Raw genomic sequence first — 13,898 nt, 5'->3', positions numbered from 1 at the left:
AAATGTCCGTTGGTGGTGTTGTTATTTTGTTGTGCATTTGATAGGAAATTGTAATTCTTAAGATTTTATTGACTTAAGCTACTTGAGATAATCTCAAGAAGCCAACTAATGGCTAAATATTTGTAACGTTTTTAGTGGGTTTTTTTCTGTAGATTAATTCTAAGCAATCATGACATTTGAGAATATAAAAAAACCCTGCAAAATAGCTATGTAGCCACCTTAATTATATTATCTAATTTTTTAAATTTCATTTTCAACCTAATTAATTTAGGTTATTCATGAATAGTAGAAAGCAAATGATGTTACTCTGCAATAAATACAATCCATTATTTGGAAATAACTTCTATAAAAAATATTCTCAGGATGAGAGGAACTATTAAAGAGTTTGCAACCAGTGTCCTTATAAGAGCTCAGCTGGAAATCAGAAGGGAACTAGTTTTTTTAAGAACATAATTATTGATGGATACTTTAAAGATGATATCTTTTTCTCAAAACAATCTTAAGGGGGAAATGACGCACCAAGATATTATAAGGTCACTAAATAAGGAGGTGTTAGATGTACATATTTCTGATTTCTAAGTGACTATTTTATGATACCACCTAATGGATAAAATTCTCATAATTTTTAACTTGATGAACATTGTTGCTCATTGTTTTGCTACAGAGCTACTTCTAACCACATAACAGCTGTTTTTAAATGTGAATTACTTTAAACAAAACAGTTTCTGACAGAGCACATAGAGTATGGGCAGCCCTAAAGCAATATCACACACCCTTAAGGGTCTTTAGATAAAAAAGAAATGGAAGATTTTAAAATAATTTTCCCTTCAAATAGCTCAAACTCAAGAATCTTATGGGCTTGTGTGTGTGTGAAGGGCAGATGGAGGATTCAAACCCCCAAACAAACATTTCTGTTTAGAACATTTAAAAGAATTTGGGACTTTATTTATCTTAGTTACAGAAAGTATGATTCAAAAGAAATATACTGAAACAGCTGTGCCTTGTCTAAGTTAGTGAAAATACCATCAATAAATACATAAAGCATTCTAACTCTTGATTCTTCCAGTGTTTGGGCTAATTAACAAGGAACAGCTGAAAAAAAAAATTATTGGTATCAAGGAAGTGAAGGAGCTAGGAGATTTGTAATATACTTGAGCACGTAATTTAGGGATTAAGAAAAGAGGCACAGTTGACAAGTCCTATTCAGTGATGCTAATGGGAGAAGCCAAAATCTTTGGACTCTGAGAATCATTTCTCACCCCAGGCCTGTTATGGTTCAATGTACAGAACTGTTTTCTGTTGCTCTGCACAAACCCTAACAGTGAAAATCACTTTTCAATTTGACCCTCTTGCTTCCAGCCTAACTTAAAAGATCTGTGTCTCAGGAAACAGATAAGAGAATAAGAAAGTGGCAGAGAAAAGAGTACTAGGTAAACCATATGCATAGAAATTAAAAGGTTTTTCTCTCTAGCGGTGCATCTTATAAAAATGGCTGGAATGAGCTGTCTACTGGAGCAGTGAGTAGCCTTGCTGAGAATCAGAAGAGTGACCTAATAGAGCCAATCTTCAAGAACTGGAAAGAAATGCTTTTGTGCCCACGAGAAACTCTGGTCTTAAGTGCAGTGGGCGAGGCCTCTGAACGCAGCACCCTATGACCAAGTGGAACTAGGCTGAGCACAGAGGAAAAGAAAAAAGTTTGGAGAATCCTGAAGCTGTAAACCTGAGGCCCACATGTAAACCTGGGTGGAAGCAGTAACCTGGGCCACAAACGCCAGCCGAAGCCCCCAACGCTACACTCTGGTGCAGAGAAGGCTAGTGCTCAGCGTCCTGCATGACTCAGATATGACGCCCAGCCCTCAGGCAACTGCACCTGACCTGGAAGCCCCTGACAGGAGGCGGCCCCTAAGGTGTCTCTGGAACCCAAGGAGAGGAGACATTGACAGGACGCCTGGACCTCAGGCGACTTCGTGACAGGACGGCAGACTGAGTCGTGTGGCTGACAGGGTCTTGGTGTTCCAGCTGGGTGTCAGGCCTGAAGCTCTAAGGTGGGAGAGCCGAGTTCAGGACATTGGACCACAAGAGACCCTTTGGTCCCAAGTAAAATAAATTGGCGAGAGCTCTCCCAAGAGATCTCGTCTCAATGCTAAGACCCAGCTCCACCCAGTGGCCAGCAAGCTTCAGCACTGGACACCCCATGCCAAACGACTAGCAAGACAGGAACACAACCCCACCCATTAGCAGAAAGGCTGCCTAAAATCATACTAAGTTCACAGGCACACCAAAACACACCACTGGATGTGGTCCTGCCCACCAGAAAAACAAACTCCAGCCTCATCCAACAGAACACAGGCACCAGTTCCCTCCACCAGGAAGCCTACACAACCCACTGAATCAAACATACCCACAGTGGGCAGACACCAAAAACAACAGGAACTTCAAACCTGCAGCCTGCGAAAAGGAGACCCCAAACACAGTAAGTTAAGAAAAATGGGAAGACAGAGGAATATGCAGTACATGAAGGAGCAAGATAAAAACCCACGAGACCAAAAAAATGAATAGGAAATAGGCAGTCTACTTGAAAAAGAATTCAGAGTAATGAGAGTAAAGATGATCCCAAATCTTGGAAATAGAATGGAGAAAATACAAGAAACGTTTAATAAGGATCTAAAAGAGCTAAAGAGCAAACAAATAATGATGAACAACACAATAAATGAAATTAAAAATTCTCTAGAAGGTATCAATAGTAGAACAACTGAGGCAGAAGAATGGATAAGTGATCGGAAGATAAAATAGTGGAAATTAAGAAAAGATTGAAAAGAATTGAGGATAGTATCAGAGACCTCTGGAACAGCATTAAACGCACCAAGATTGTAATTATAGGGGTCCCAGAAGAAGAGAAAAAGAAAGGGACTGAGAAAATATTTGAAGAGATTATAGTTGAAAACTTCCCTAATATGGGAAAGGAAATAGTCAATAAAGGCAGGAAGTGCAGAAAGTCCCATATAGGATAAATCCAAGGAGAAACATGCCGAGACACATAGTAATCAACTATCAAAATTAAATACAAAGAAACAATATTAAAAGTAGCAAGGGAAAAGCAACAAATAACATACAAGGGAATCCCCATAAGGTTAACAGCTGATCGTTCAGCAGAAACTCTGCAAGCCAGAAGGGAGTGACAGGACATACTGAAAGTGATGAAAGGGAAAAACCTACAACCAGCAAGGATCTCATTCAGATTTGATGCAGAAATTAAAACCTTTACAGACAAGTAAAAGTTAAGAGAATTCAGCACCACCAAACCAGCTTTAAAACAAATGCTAAAGGAACTTTTCCAGGCAGGAAACACAAGAGAAGGAAAAGACCTACAAAAACAAACCCAAAACAATTTAAAAAATGGTAATAAGAACATACATATCAATCACTACCTTAAATGTAAATGGATTAAATGCTCCAACCAGAGACATAGACCCCATGAATGGATACAAAAAAAAATACCTGTATATATGCTGTCTACAAAAGACCCATTTCTGACCTAGGGACACATTCAGACTGAAAGTGAGGGGATGGAAAAAGATATTCCATGCAAATGGAAATCAAAAGAAAGCTGGAGTAGCAATTCTCACATCAGACAAAATAGACTTTAAAATAAAGACTATTACAAGAGACAAAGAAGGACAGTACATAATGATCAAGGGATCAATCCAAGAAAAAGATATAACAATTGTAAATATTTATGCACCCAATATAAGAGCACCTCAATACATAAGGCAAATGTTAACAGCCATAAAAGGGGAAATCGACAGTAACAAAATAATAGTAGGGGACTTTAACATCCCACTTTCACCAATGGAGGTATCAACCAAAATGAAAATAGATAAGGAAACACAAGCTTTAAATGACACATTAAACAAGGTGGACTTAACTGATATTTATAGGACATTCCATCCAAAAACAACAGAATACACTTTCTTGTCAAGTGCTCATGGAACATTCCCCAGGAGAGAGCATATATACATATATATATATATATATATATATATATTTTTTTTTTTTTGTGGTACACAGGCCTCTCACTGTTGTGGCCTCTCCCATTGTGGAGCACAGGCTCTAGACGCGCAGGATAAGCGGCCATGGCTCACGGGCCCAGCTGTTCTGCGGCATGTGGGATCTTCCCAGACTGAGGCATGAACCCGTGTCCCCTGCAGCGGCAGGTGGACCCTCAACCACGACGCCACCAGGGAAGCCCGAGAGCATATATAGGGTCACAAATCAGGCCTTGGTAAATTTAAGAAAATTGAAATTGTATCAAGTATCTTTTCTGACCACAATGCTATGAGGCTAGATATCAATTATAGGAAAAAAAACTGTAAAAAATACAAACACATGGTGGCTAAACAATACACTACTAAATTACCAAGAGATCACTGATGAAATCAAAGAGGATATCAAACCTACCTAGAAACAAATGACAATAAAAACACGATTTCCCCAAACCTATGGGACTCAGCAAAAGCAGTTCTAAGAGGGAAGCTTATAGCAATGCAATCCTACCTCAAGAATCAAAAAAAAATAAACAACCTAACCTTACACCTAAAGCAGTTATAAAAAGAACAAAAAACCCACAAAGTTAGCAGAAGGAAAGTAATAATAAAGATCAGATCAAAAATAAATGAAGAAGAAATGAAGGAAACAGTAGCAAAGATCAATAAAACTAAAAGCTGGTTCTTTGAGAAGATAAGCAAAACTGATAAACCATTAGCCAGGCTCATGAAGAAAAAAAGGGAGAAGACTCAAATCAGTAGAATTAGAAATGAAAAAGAAGAACTAACAACTGACAATGCAGAGATACAAAGAATCACAAGGGATTACTACAAGTAACTCTATGCCAATAAAATGACAACCTGGAAGAAATGGACACATTCTTAGAAAAGCCCAACTTTCTGAGACTAAACCAGGAAGAAACAGAAAATATAAACAGATGAATCAGAAGCACTGAAATTGAGACTGTGATTAAAAACGTTCCAACAAACAAAAGACCAGGACAAGATGGCTTCGCATGTGAATTCTATCAAACATTTAGAGAAGAGATAACACCTATCCTTCTCAAACTCTTCCAAAATATAGCAGAGGGAGGAACACCCCTAAACTAATTCTACAAGGCCACCATCACCCTGATACCAAAACCAGAAAAAGAGATCACAAAAAAAGAAAACTACAGACCAATATCACTGACGAACATAGGTGCAAAAATCCTCATCAAAATACTAGCAAACAGAATCGAACAGCACATTAATAGGATCATACACCATGATCAAGTGGGGTTTATCCCAAGAATGCAAAGATTCTTCAATATATGCAAATCAATCAATGTGATAAACCGTATTAACAAATTGAAGGAGAAAAATGATATGATTATCTCAATAGATGCAGGAAAAAAATTTTGACAAAATTCAACACCCATTTACGATAAAAACTCTCCAGAAAGTAGGCATAGAGGGAACTTACATCAACATAATAAAGGCCATGTATGACAAACCCAGAGCCAACATCATTCTCATTGGTGAAAAACTGAAACCGTTTCCTTTAAAATCAGGAACAAAGACAAGCATGCCCACTCTCACCACTATTTTTCAACACAGTTTTGGAAGTTTTAGCCACAGCAATCAGAGAAGAAGAAGAAATAAAAGGAATCCAAATCGGGAAAGAAGAAGTAAAACTGTCACTGTTTGCAGATGATATGATATTATACATACAGAATCCTAAACATGCTACCAGAAAACTACTAAAGCTAATCAATTAATTTGGTAAAGTAGCAGGATACAAAATTAATGCACAGAAATCTCTTGCATTCCTATACACTAATGATGAAAAATATGCAAGAGAAATTAAGGAAACACTCCCATTTACCATTGCAACAAAAAGAATAGTGTATCTAGGAATAAACCTACCTAAGGAGACAAAAGACCTATATGCATAAACCTATAAGACACCGATGAAAGAAATTAAAGATTATACAAACAGATGTAGAGATATACCATGTTCTTGGATTGGAAGAATCAACACTGTGAAAATGACTCTACAACCCAAAGCAATCTACAGATTCAATGAAATTCCTACCAAACTACCAATGGCATTTTTCACACAATTAGAACAAAATATTTGACAATTTGTATGGAAACACAAAAGACCTGAGAAGCCAAAGCAATCCTGAGAAAGAAAAACGGAGTTGGAGGAATCAGACTCCCTGAATTCAGACTATACTACAAAGCTACAGTAATCAAGACAGATGGTACTGGCACAAAAACAGAAATATAGATCAACGAAACAGGAAGGCCCAGAGATAAACCCATGTACATATGGTCACCTTATCTCTGATAAAGGAGGCAAGACTATACAATGGAGAAAAGACAGTCTCTTCAATAAGTGGTGCTGGGAAAACTGGACAGCTGCATGTAAAAGAATGAAATTAGAACACTCCCTAACACCATACACAAAAATAAACTCAGAAATAGATTAAAGACCTAAATGTAGGGGCAGACACTATACAACTCTTAGAGGAAAACATAGGAAGAACACTCTTTCACATAAATCACAGCAAGACCCTTTTTGACCTACCTCCTAGAGAAATGGAAATAAAAACAAAAATAAACAAATGGGACCTAATGAAACTCAAAAGCTTTTGCACAACAAAGGAAACCATAAACAAGAAGAAAAGACAACCCTCAGAATGGGAGAAAATATTTGCAAATGAAGCAACTGACAAAGGCTTAATCTCCAAAATTTACAAGCAGCTCATGCAGCTCAATAGCAAAAACACAAACAACCCAATCCAAAAATGGGCAGAAGACCTAAATAGACATTTCTCCAAAGAAGATATACAGATTGCCAACAAACACATGAAAGAATGCTCAACATCATTAATCATTAGAGAAATGCAAATCAAAACTACAATGAGATATCACCTCACACTTGTCAGAATGGCCATCGTCAAAAAATCTAGAAACAATAAATGCTGGAGAGGGTGTGGAGAAAAGGGAACCCTCTTGCACTGTTGGTAGGAATGTCAATTGTCACAGACACTGTGGAGAACAGTATGGAGGTTACTTAAAAGCTAGAAATATAACTATCATACGACCTAGCAATCCCACTACTGGGCATATACCCTGAGAAAACCATAATTCAACAAGAGTCATGTACCACAATGTTCATTGCAGCACTATTTACAATAGCCAGGACATGGAAGCAACCTAGGTGTCCGTCAACAGATGAATGGATAAAGAAGATATGGCACATATATACAATGGAATATTACTCAGCCATAAAAAGAAACAAAATAGAGTTATTTGTAGTGAGGTGGATGGACCTAGATACTGTCATACAGAGTGAAGTAAGTCAGAAAGAGAAAAACAAATACCATAAGCTAACCCATACATATGGAATCTAAAAAAAAAACAAAAAAGAAAAGAAATTGTTCTCATGAACCTAGGGGCAAGACAGGAATAAAGACGTAAACACAGAAAATGGACTTGAGAACATGGGAAAGGGGAAGGGTAACCTGGGACGAACTGTGCAAGTAGCATTGACATATATACAATACCAAATGTAAAATAGATAGCTAGTGGGAATTAGCAGCTATATAGCACAGGGAGATCAGCTTGGTGCTTTGTGATCACCTAGAGGGGTGGGATAGGGAGGGTGGGAGGGATTTGCAAGAGGGAGGGGATATGGGGATATATGTATACATATAGCTGATTTTCTTTGTTATACAGCAGAAACTAACACACCATTATAAAGCAATTATACTCCAATAAAGATGTTTAAAAAAAAATGGCTGGAAAGATTTTTTCCCATGGAAGGTAAATTTGGAATGGTCTGACTTCGAGCACTGCCTGTACAGTGCACATTAATTCACTTTGGAGAAATCTGATGGTATCTAAACAAGATAGCAAAGAGGTCCATGTAACTACACGTTGGGAGAGATAGGCCATACATATTAAGAACTTTGGGCAGAGAAAATAGTGACTCCAAATAAAAGTTGAAAATCAAAAGTCACAGGTGTGGTGTTCTGAATTACAACTATTGCTTTGCAATCTAACTGCTTCTCAGGTAGGCAATTCTATCAATAGATAGCCTACCTAAGGCTGAAGGATATCAGAGGTTATTTATTTAGTGATGGTTAATGACTATCATTTTCAAACAGGGAATGCTTTTTAATACAATAATGCACTTTGTTAATACAATTTCCTCATATTATTTTATGCTTATGTAATGCTTCTAAATTGAATATAACTTTTTTTTGAAATTTAAAGTTGGCTACAATTTGAGTCATCTGGGAGGTGGAGAAAGGGTGAATTCTTGGTAGAACTGATTTCTGATTTAGGGGAAAAAAAATCTTAATCTGCATGTTTGGAAAGAAAGGCAAAATTCATGCCTATCATCCCATCCATCACCGAGTTGGGAGCTCAGAGCAACAAATAGCTAAATTGCTCTGCTTAAGTAACAGGTACTTTGAGACTCACCCTTTACATACTGGAGTGGGCGACTAGGGAGTAGGGAAATGAGGACTGAAGATCCTGATAGGGAAAAGACTAGATAGAGATGGGGAAGGGTCTGGGCTAAGGAGAGGGAACTGGAGAGAGAGATGCAATCGTTCCAGTGATGGGAATTACCAGGAAAATTTTAGGACAGTGAAGGTTTATTTAATCTTAAATTATTCTGGATTGTGTAATAATCCTCTTTGGTTATCCCTTGTTCTAAGGTTTTTGTGAGAATGAAGGCAAGTGATCCAAATAAAGAGCAGACTAAGGAGTTGAGAAAGGGTAGCAGCCTCTGGATCTCACAACAGAGATGAGTCTAAAAGCAGGAATTCAAAGTCAGAAGTGAACAAAAGCATCCCCAGGAAAGCTCTGAAAATATAAACAGGGCCTAGACTTACCTTTGTAACTGAGATGGGGCTCAACTCTTTATTTAGATATTGAAGGATGATGATCAGTGAGAATTATATGGATATAAATGTTATGAATTATGCAAATATAAGATGTTTTAATTACCTTAACATCATAACTCCTGATACAAAATAATGTTAAGCTCAAAACTGGAAATACTAAAATCATGTACTTAAACCTATAATACATGCAGTTTTAAAAAATATGAGATCAACTGTGATAACCTGACAGATATGCTAATCCTTCAAATGTGATACTCTAAATTTAACAAATTAAAAATACATGATAAATCTCTGTCTTATTGACACAAATCAGTATAAGTTTTTAAATTATTCAATGATATGATCCAGTAATATTATGTTACATGGTATACTCGAAACCAAGTAGAATTCTGTGTAATACAGTAAGGTTGGTTAATTTGGGTCCCACATTAATTGAAAAATGTTACCTGACAAAGATTTGATTCTGAATAAATAAGATGCTTTTCAAGCTTCTCTAAAATTACTATGGCAACACAGGCTATGTCAACCACTGAATAAAGAATATGTTTTTAACATCACAACAAAAACTCTGCCAAATTATTCTAAATAAAACCATTTTCTTAATGTGTAGGTTATTATTATGGGCTGAATCATGTCCCCCTAAAATTTATACGTTCAAGTCCTAACTCCCTAGTATCTCAGAATGTGACTGTATTTGGAGAAAGTCTTTTAATGAGGTAATTAAAGTAAAATGAGATTATATGGGTGGACCCTAACCCAACATGACTTGTGTCCTTATAAGAGATTAGGAAACAAACACACACAGAGGGAAGACTATGTGAGGACACAGGAAAAGGACAGCCATCTATTAGCCAATGACTAAAACCACAGAAGACAACCCTGTTGACACCTTGATCTCAGACTTCTAGACTTTAGAACTATGAGGAAATAAATTTCTGTTATTTAAGCCACTCAGTCTGTTACACTGTTATGGCAGCCCTAGCAAACTAATATAGTCATAGTAAAGTTGTGTAGGTCATAATAAAGCAGAGTGACCTCATGTAAAATGTTAAATATTTTATATCTGTCAAAATAGAATCTGTTTTCCTCTCAAGTTTTTACACTAGCATGAATAGATTAATTCAATGAAGGAACTCTTTAATCAGGGAAAGATCATGTTATATTTATAAAATTCAATCATCAGAGCATAATTTTGCTGAAATTATATATATATTTATATGTTTACTATAATGTTTACAGGAGTTCTGTTTTTTTTTTTTTTAAGAAAAGGTTGGGAGATGAGAGGGGTCAACAATATAATTGAAAAATTATATAGATATTTCTATTTGGATTTCAGAATAGTGATCCAATCACAAGTCAGAAGATTCATTCTTTTAAATTTTTAATAGTCAATATTATAATCTTTTAGGATATAGATTATTTGATCAGTAATACTAATTATCCTAAGGAAAAAAAAACTTGACTGACCAATCATTAATTTACATTAATTTGATGCAGCCATTTTTCTGAAGGACCTGTAAGTGTAGGTATATAGGTATAGGTAGTATGTGTAAGCAAATGTCTTAGGCTGCAATACGGTATCAATTCAAGTGTGTTTACAGCACCTTTGCCTTTCGGAATCTAGCAGAACAGAATCCACAGGCCCTTCAAAGTATAGGACGACTAAACTTACTAAGTTATAGGTCATAGGTTCATATCACAGTAGTATGCATATATATGAATCAAAAAAGGTCCATCTTACACATTTCATTCATACTGATAGAGCATTAAAGAAATAGAAAATTAACTTGAAAATAGGCTAAAAGGGGCAAACATTCTGAAACACTCAATGTCCAACAATTGACTACTGTAATAAAATTAAACATTAATATGGAAAGTAAAATGCAGAATCTCAACTATTCTTTTAGACAATTTTTTTTTTAAGTAGAAAAATATTTGCAGAGACCTTTCAAATGTAATTTTGATAGAGTGTCCAGGTTCAGCTTCAATCACCCATTCACAATTCAGAGAGTCTTTATAGTATCCTGGCCATCCTGGTGAGAGAATCAATCCACTGGGAGCTGAAAAATGGCCACCACATGGAGCTGAAAAATAAAATCAGAGAACAAGAAAAAACACAAATTTTAGAACAAGTTGCAGAAAATATTTTTAGTACTAACTGTATTTTTTAAAATTAATTTTTGCATGTACATATTAAATGTTATTTAATATTGTTTTTGAAAGTAAAATTTCATCCAGTCATTCTATTATTGAATGATTATTTTCCCTAAAAAAAGTAATTTACTTTTTGAAATATGGCTTAGTTACACACTCAGCATGTCAGATAAACTCAAGTCTCCCAATTATATCCCTTAAATACGTTCGTGTCTCCATCATTTTCAAAACTTGAAAAAAATATAAGCTGTTAGTTTTACTGTCTTTTATTTTCTGATTTATGTATCAAAAACTGTTAATTCATGCTATACAGTGTCTAAAACTTCGATCTTCCCTATTACAATTTTAGGCCTTCATTCATTCAGTCTCTTCCCTGATTTCCCATCTGCTAATTTCTCTCTTGCTTCAATCCAGCTGTCAGAATAATGTCCTTCAATTTACAGTTTCATCATACCATTTGCTTTCCTAGACAGGTACCTTGATCTCTTCTCCCTTTAACATCAGATTCAACTCAGCTTATCATTTCAAGAATTTAATCTTCTGCTTTCCCCTAAACTCATACACAATTGAAACCACAATCATAGCATTTTAATCCCAGTAGGTACTGATAAGGTAATTTAGTGTAAGCACCTCATTTTGAAGAGAAATAAACCAAGTTGAAAGAACAACTTGTTAAAGTTCATAAGACCTGAAAGCCTCAAAAGTACTTTCAAGTCAGTTTTTACAAAATAGGACCTCAAAACCAGTCCTCTCCCATTATTTCCAATATTGGTAAATGAAACCACCATCCATAGATTTGCATAGCCCAGAATGTTAGAAGTAGTCATCTTTCATATTTCCATTATCCTTACTATTTATTCCCATATCCAATCCATCCTCAAGCCCAGTCTTGTTTCTCTATCTCTATAGCTACCAGATTAAATTACCATAATTTCATCTCTGGTATAAACCCTCCTAACTGACCCTCTTAATTGGTCTCTCCTCATCCATGCTAACTATCCTCCACACTATGGCCAGAGTAATTGTTTAAACCTCAAACACTTTTAAATGGCATTTTTCTGTGTTGACCAACAAGGCCCTGAATGACCCTAGCTGTTGCCTTACACTCTAGCCTACACTCCAAACTTCTCCCCTTCACTCTGCAGCCCAGCTACATTAGCCTGTTCTATACCTTCAGGAGGTATACAAAGTGGGGGGTGGGGGGTGGGGAATGAAGCAAAGAGTATCTGAATTATTGAAAATTATTTGGAAAGAAAAATATTCAAATGTATACTATAACGGCTTTTCAACACATTAGATAGAGACCCTTCCCAATGACTTACTATGTTATATTTTTATTTTCTTTAATTCTTTCCATTTAAACTTTATCTCATGTGTTTATATTTTTGTCATTGTTGTTTACTTGTTTATTTCAGTTTTACCTTACAGAATTTCTAAAACCTATTGTTCTAGACACTATTTTTACACTTTTTCATTCTTTAAGTAATTTGATATAGCCCAAATAAAATAAGAAATATTTAATAAATTGGCCTAGGAATCAAGCATTACTACAAAATGTCCATTTGAGAAAAATATTTTCTGTGAAATTGCCAAAATTTGTTATTTGTATGAGAAAGAGTTTTCATATAAAACTAAATTTTCTTCCTTAGTAGAATTTGATTTTGTTTCTTAAAAAGCTTTCAAAGGAGACCATTTTGATGAGGATTATTTACTCTTCCTTGCTATGATGACTCATAATTAGGTTTCCTGTAGGGTTATTATGTATTTCAAAAATAAAATTATGTGCATAACAGTCATTTAAACTACCATATTTTAAAAGACAGAGTAAAGTATTTTGGTGAGTGAAGGTCCTGGAAATATAGAAAAATCCCAATATGTTATCAACTCAAATTGTTCTAGGAAAGTATCTGTGCACTTCAGTCTAATCATGATTGAAAGAGGTAATCAGTCATAAAATTAGCAATTGAGTAATGGGCCATTAAAGATTAAAAAGTAGAGTACCCAGAAGCATTTCAGCTGGTCCCTCAGTCCAACATGTTAGAGAGGCAGAGTTAGGAAGGAGCTTTAAAGGAAAGGAGTAGCATAAAGATGTGGTGACTGTTTGTTTCCTGAAAGGACTTTCCCATATAGTGACCCTGCTACAAAGTGAGTCTTCTCCTAATTAACATACTACATTCTGAACTGGCTTCTTTCTCTCACACATAGGGTTGGAACTTTACAAAATTATTATCTCAAAAGTATGGAGACAGCCTCCCCAAGAGAGTGTGAAACCTAAGCGAAGAAACATGCTAAGTGCAGATCAGTCGAGAAAAGCCTCATGATCACAGTGACTAGCAGCAACATGGCAGGAGGATGTTCATAGAAAAGCCATGGTGGAGCAACAGCAGCAGAACATGGAGGGGACAAAGTGCAGGACAAAATAAGGGGACACCAAGTGTAAAGAAAACGTTCAAGAGAAAAAGGAAAAAGAGAAAGCTTTGGAAAGCTAAAATAACTAATGGTAATAAAAATAACAAAGATTTGAATTTGTAAAGAGAACCTTAACTATAACATGAATAACAATACAAACAGAAAGGCAATAAAGTTAATTGCCCAAACCTTACAATTTTGCCACATCCATGTACTGCTTGTATAATTAATGATTTTCTTTAAATAGACTTACTTTTATTTTAACTTAAATGATTTCTTTAAACTTGCCCTAAGCAAAAATATCTGTAAAATCATTGCTTTTATGTATTAGTTATATTTTTCTATAATGCCTAAAAATATGTACCTATTGAAATTTAAGAAATGC

General features: G+C 35.6%; 1 protein-coding gene across 3 annotated transcripts in view; it reads right to left on the bottom strand.

The window, feature by feature from the left end:
- The window catches only part of CSMD3 (CUB and Sushi multiple domains 3), a 1,080,114-nt gene that overhangs the window by 409,568 nt on the left and 656,648 nt on the right, over window positions 1–13,898 (bottom strand). For all 3 annotated transcript variants that reach the window (XM_029222726.1, XM_029222727.1, XM_029222728.1), the window contains one exon: window positions 10,896–11,034. In XM_029222726.1, coding sequence (XP_029078559.1) covers window positions 10,896–11,034 — 139 coding nt within the window. The remainder of the gene's footprint in view (window positions 1–10,895; window positions 11,035–13,898) is intronic.

This window comes from Monodon monoceros, unplaced genomic scaffold, assembly GCF_005190385.1.
Source record: "Monodon monoceros isolate NGI ecotype Baffin Bay Population unplaced genomic scaffold, NGI_Narwhal_1 Super_Scaffold_14, whole genome shotgun sequence".
NCBI lineage: Eukaryota > Metazoa > Chordata > Mammalia > Artiodactyla > Monodontidae > Monodon > Monodon monoceros.
This window is presented reverse-complemented; position numbering and strand designations above follow the sequence as displayed.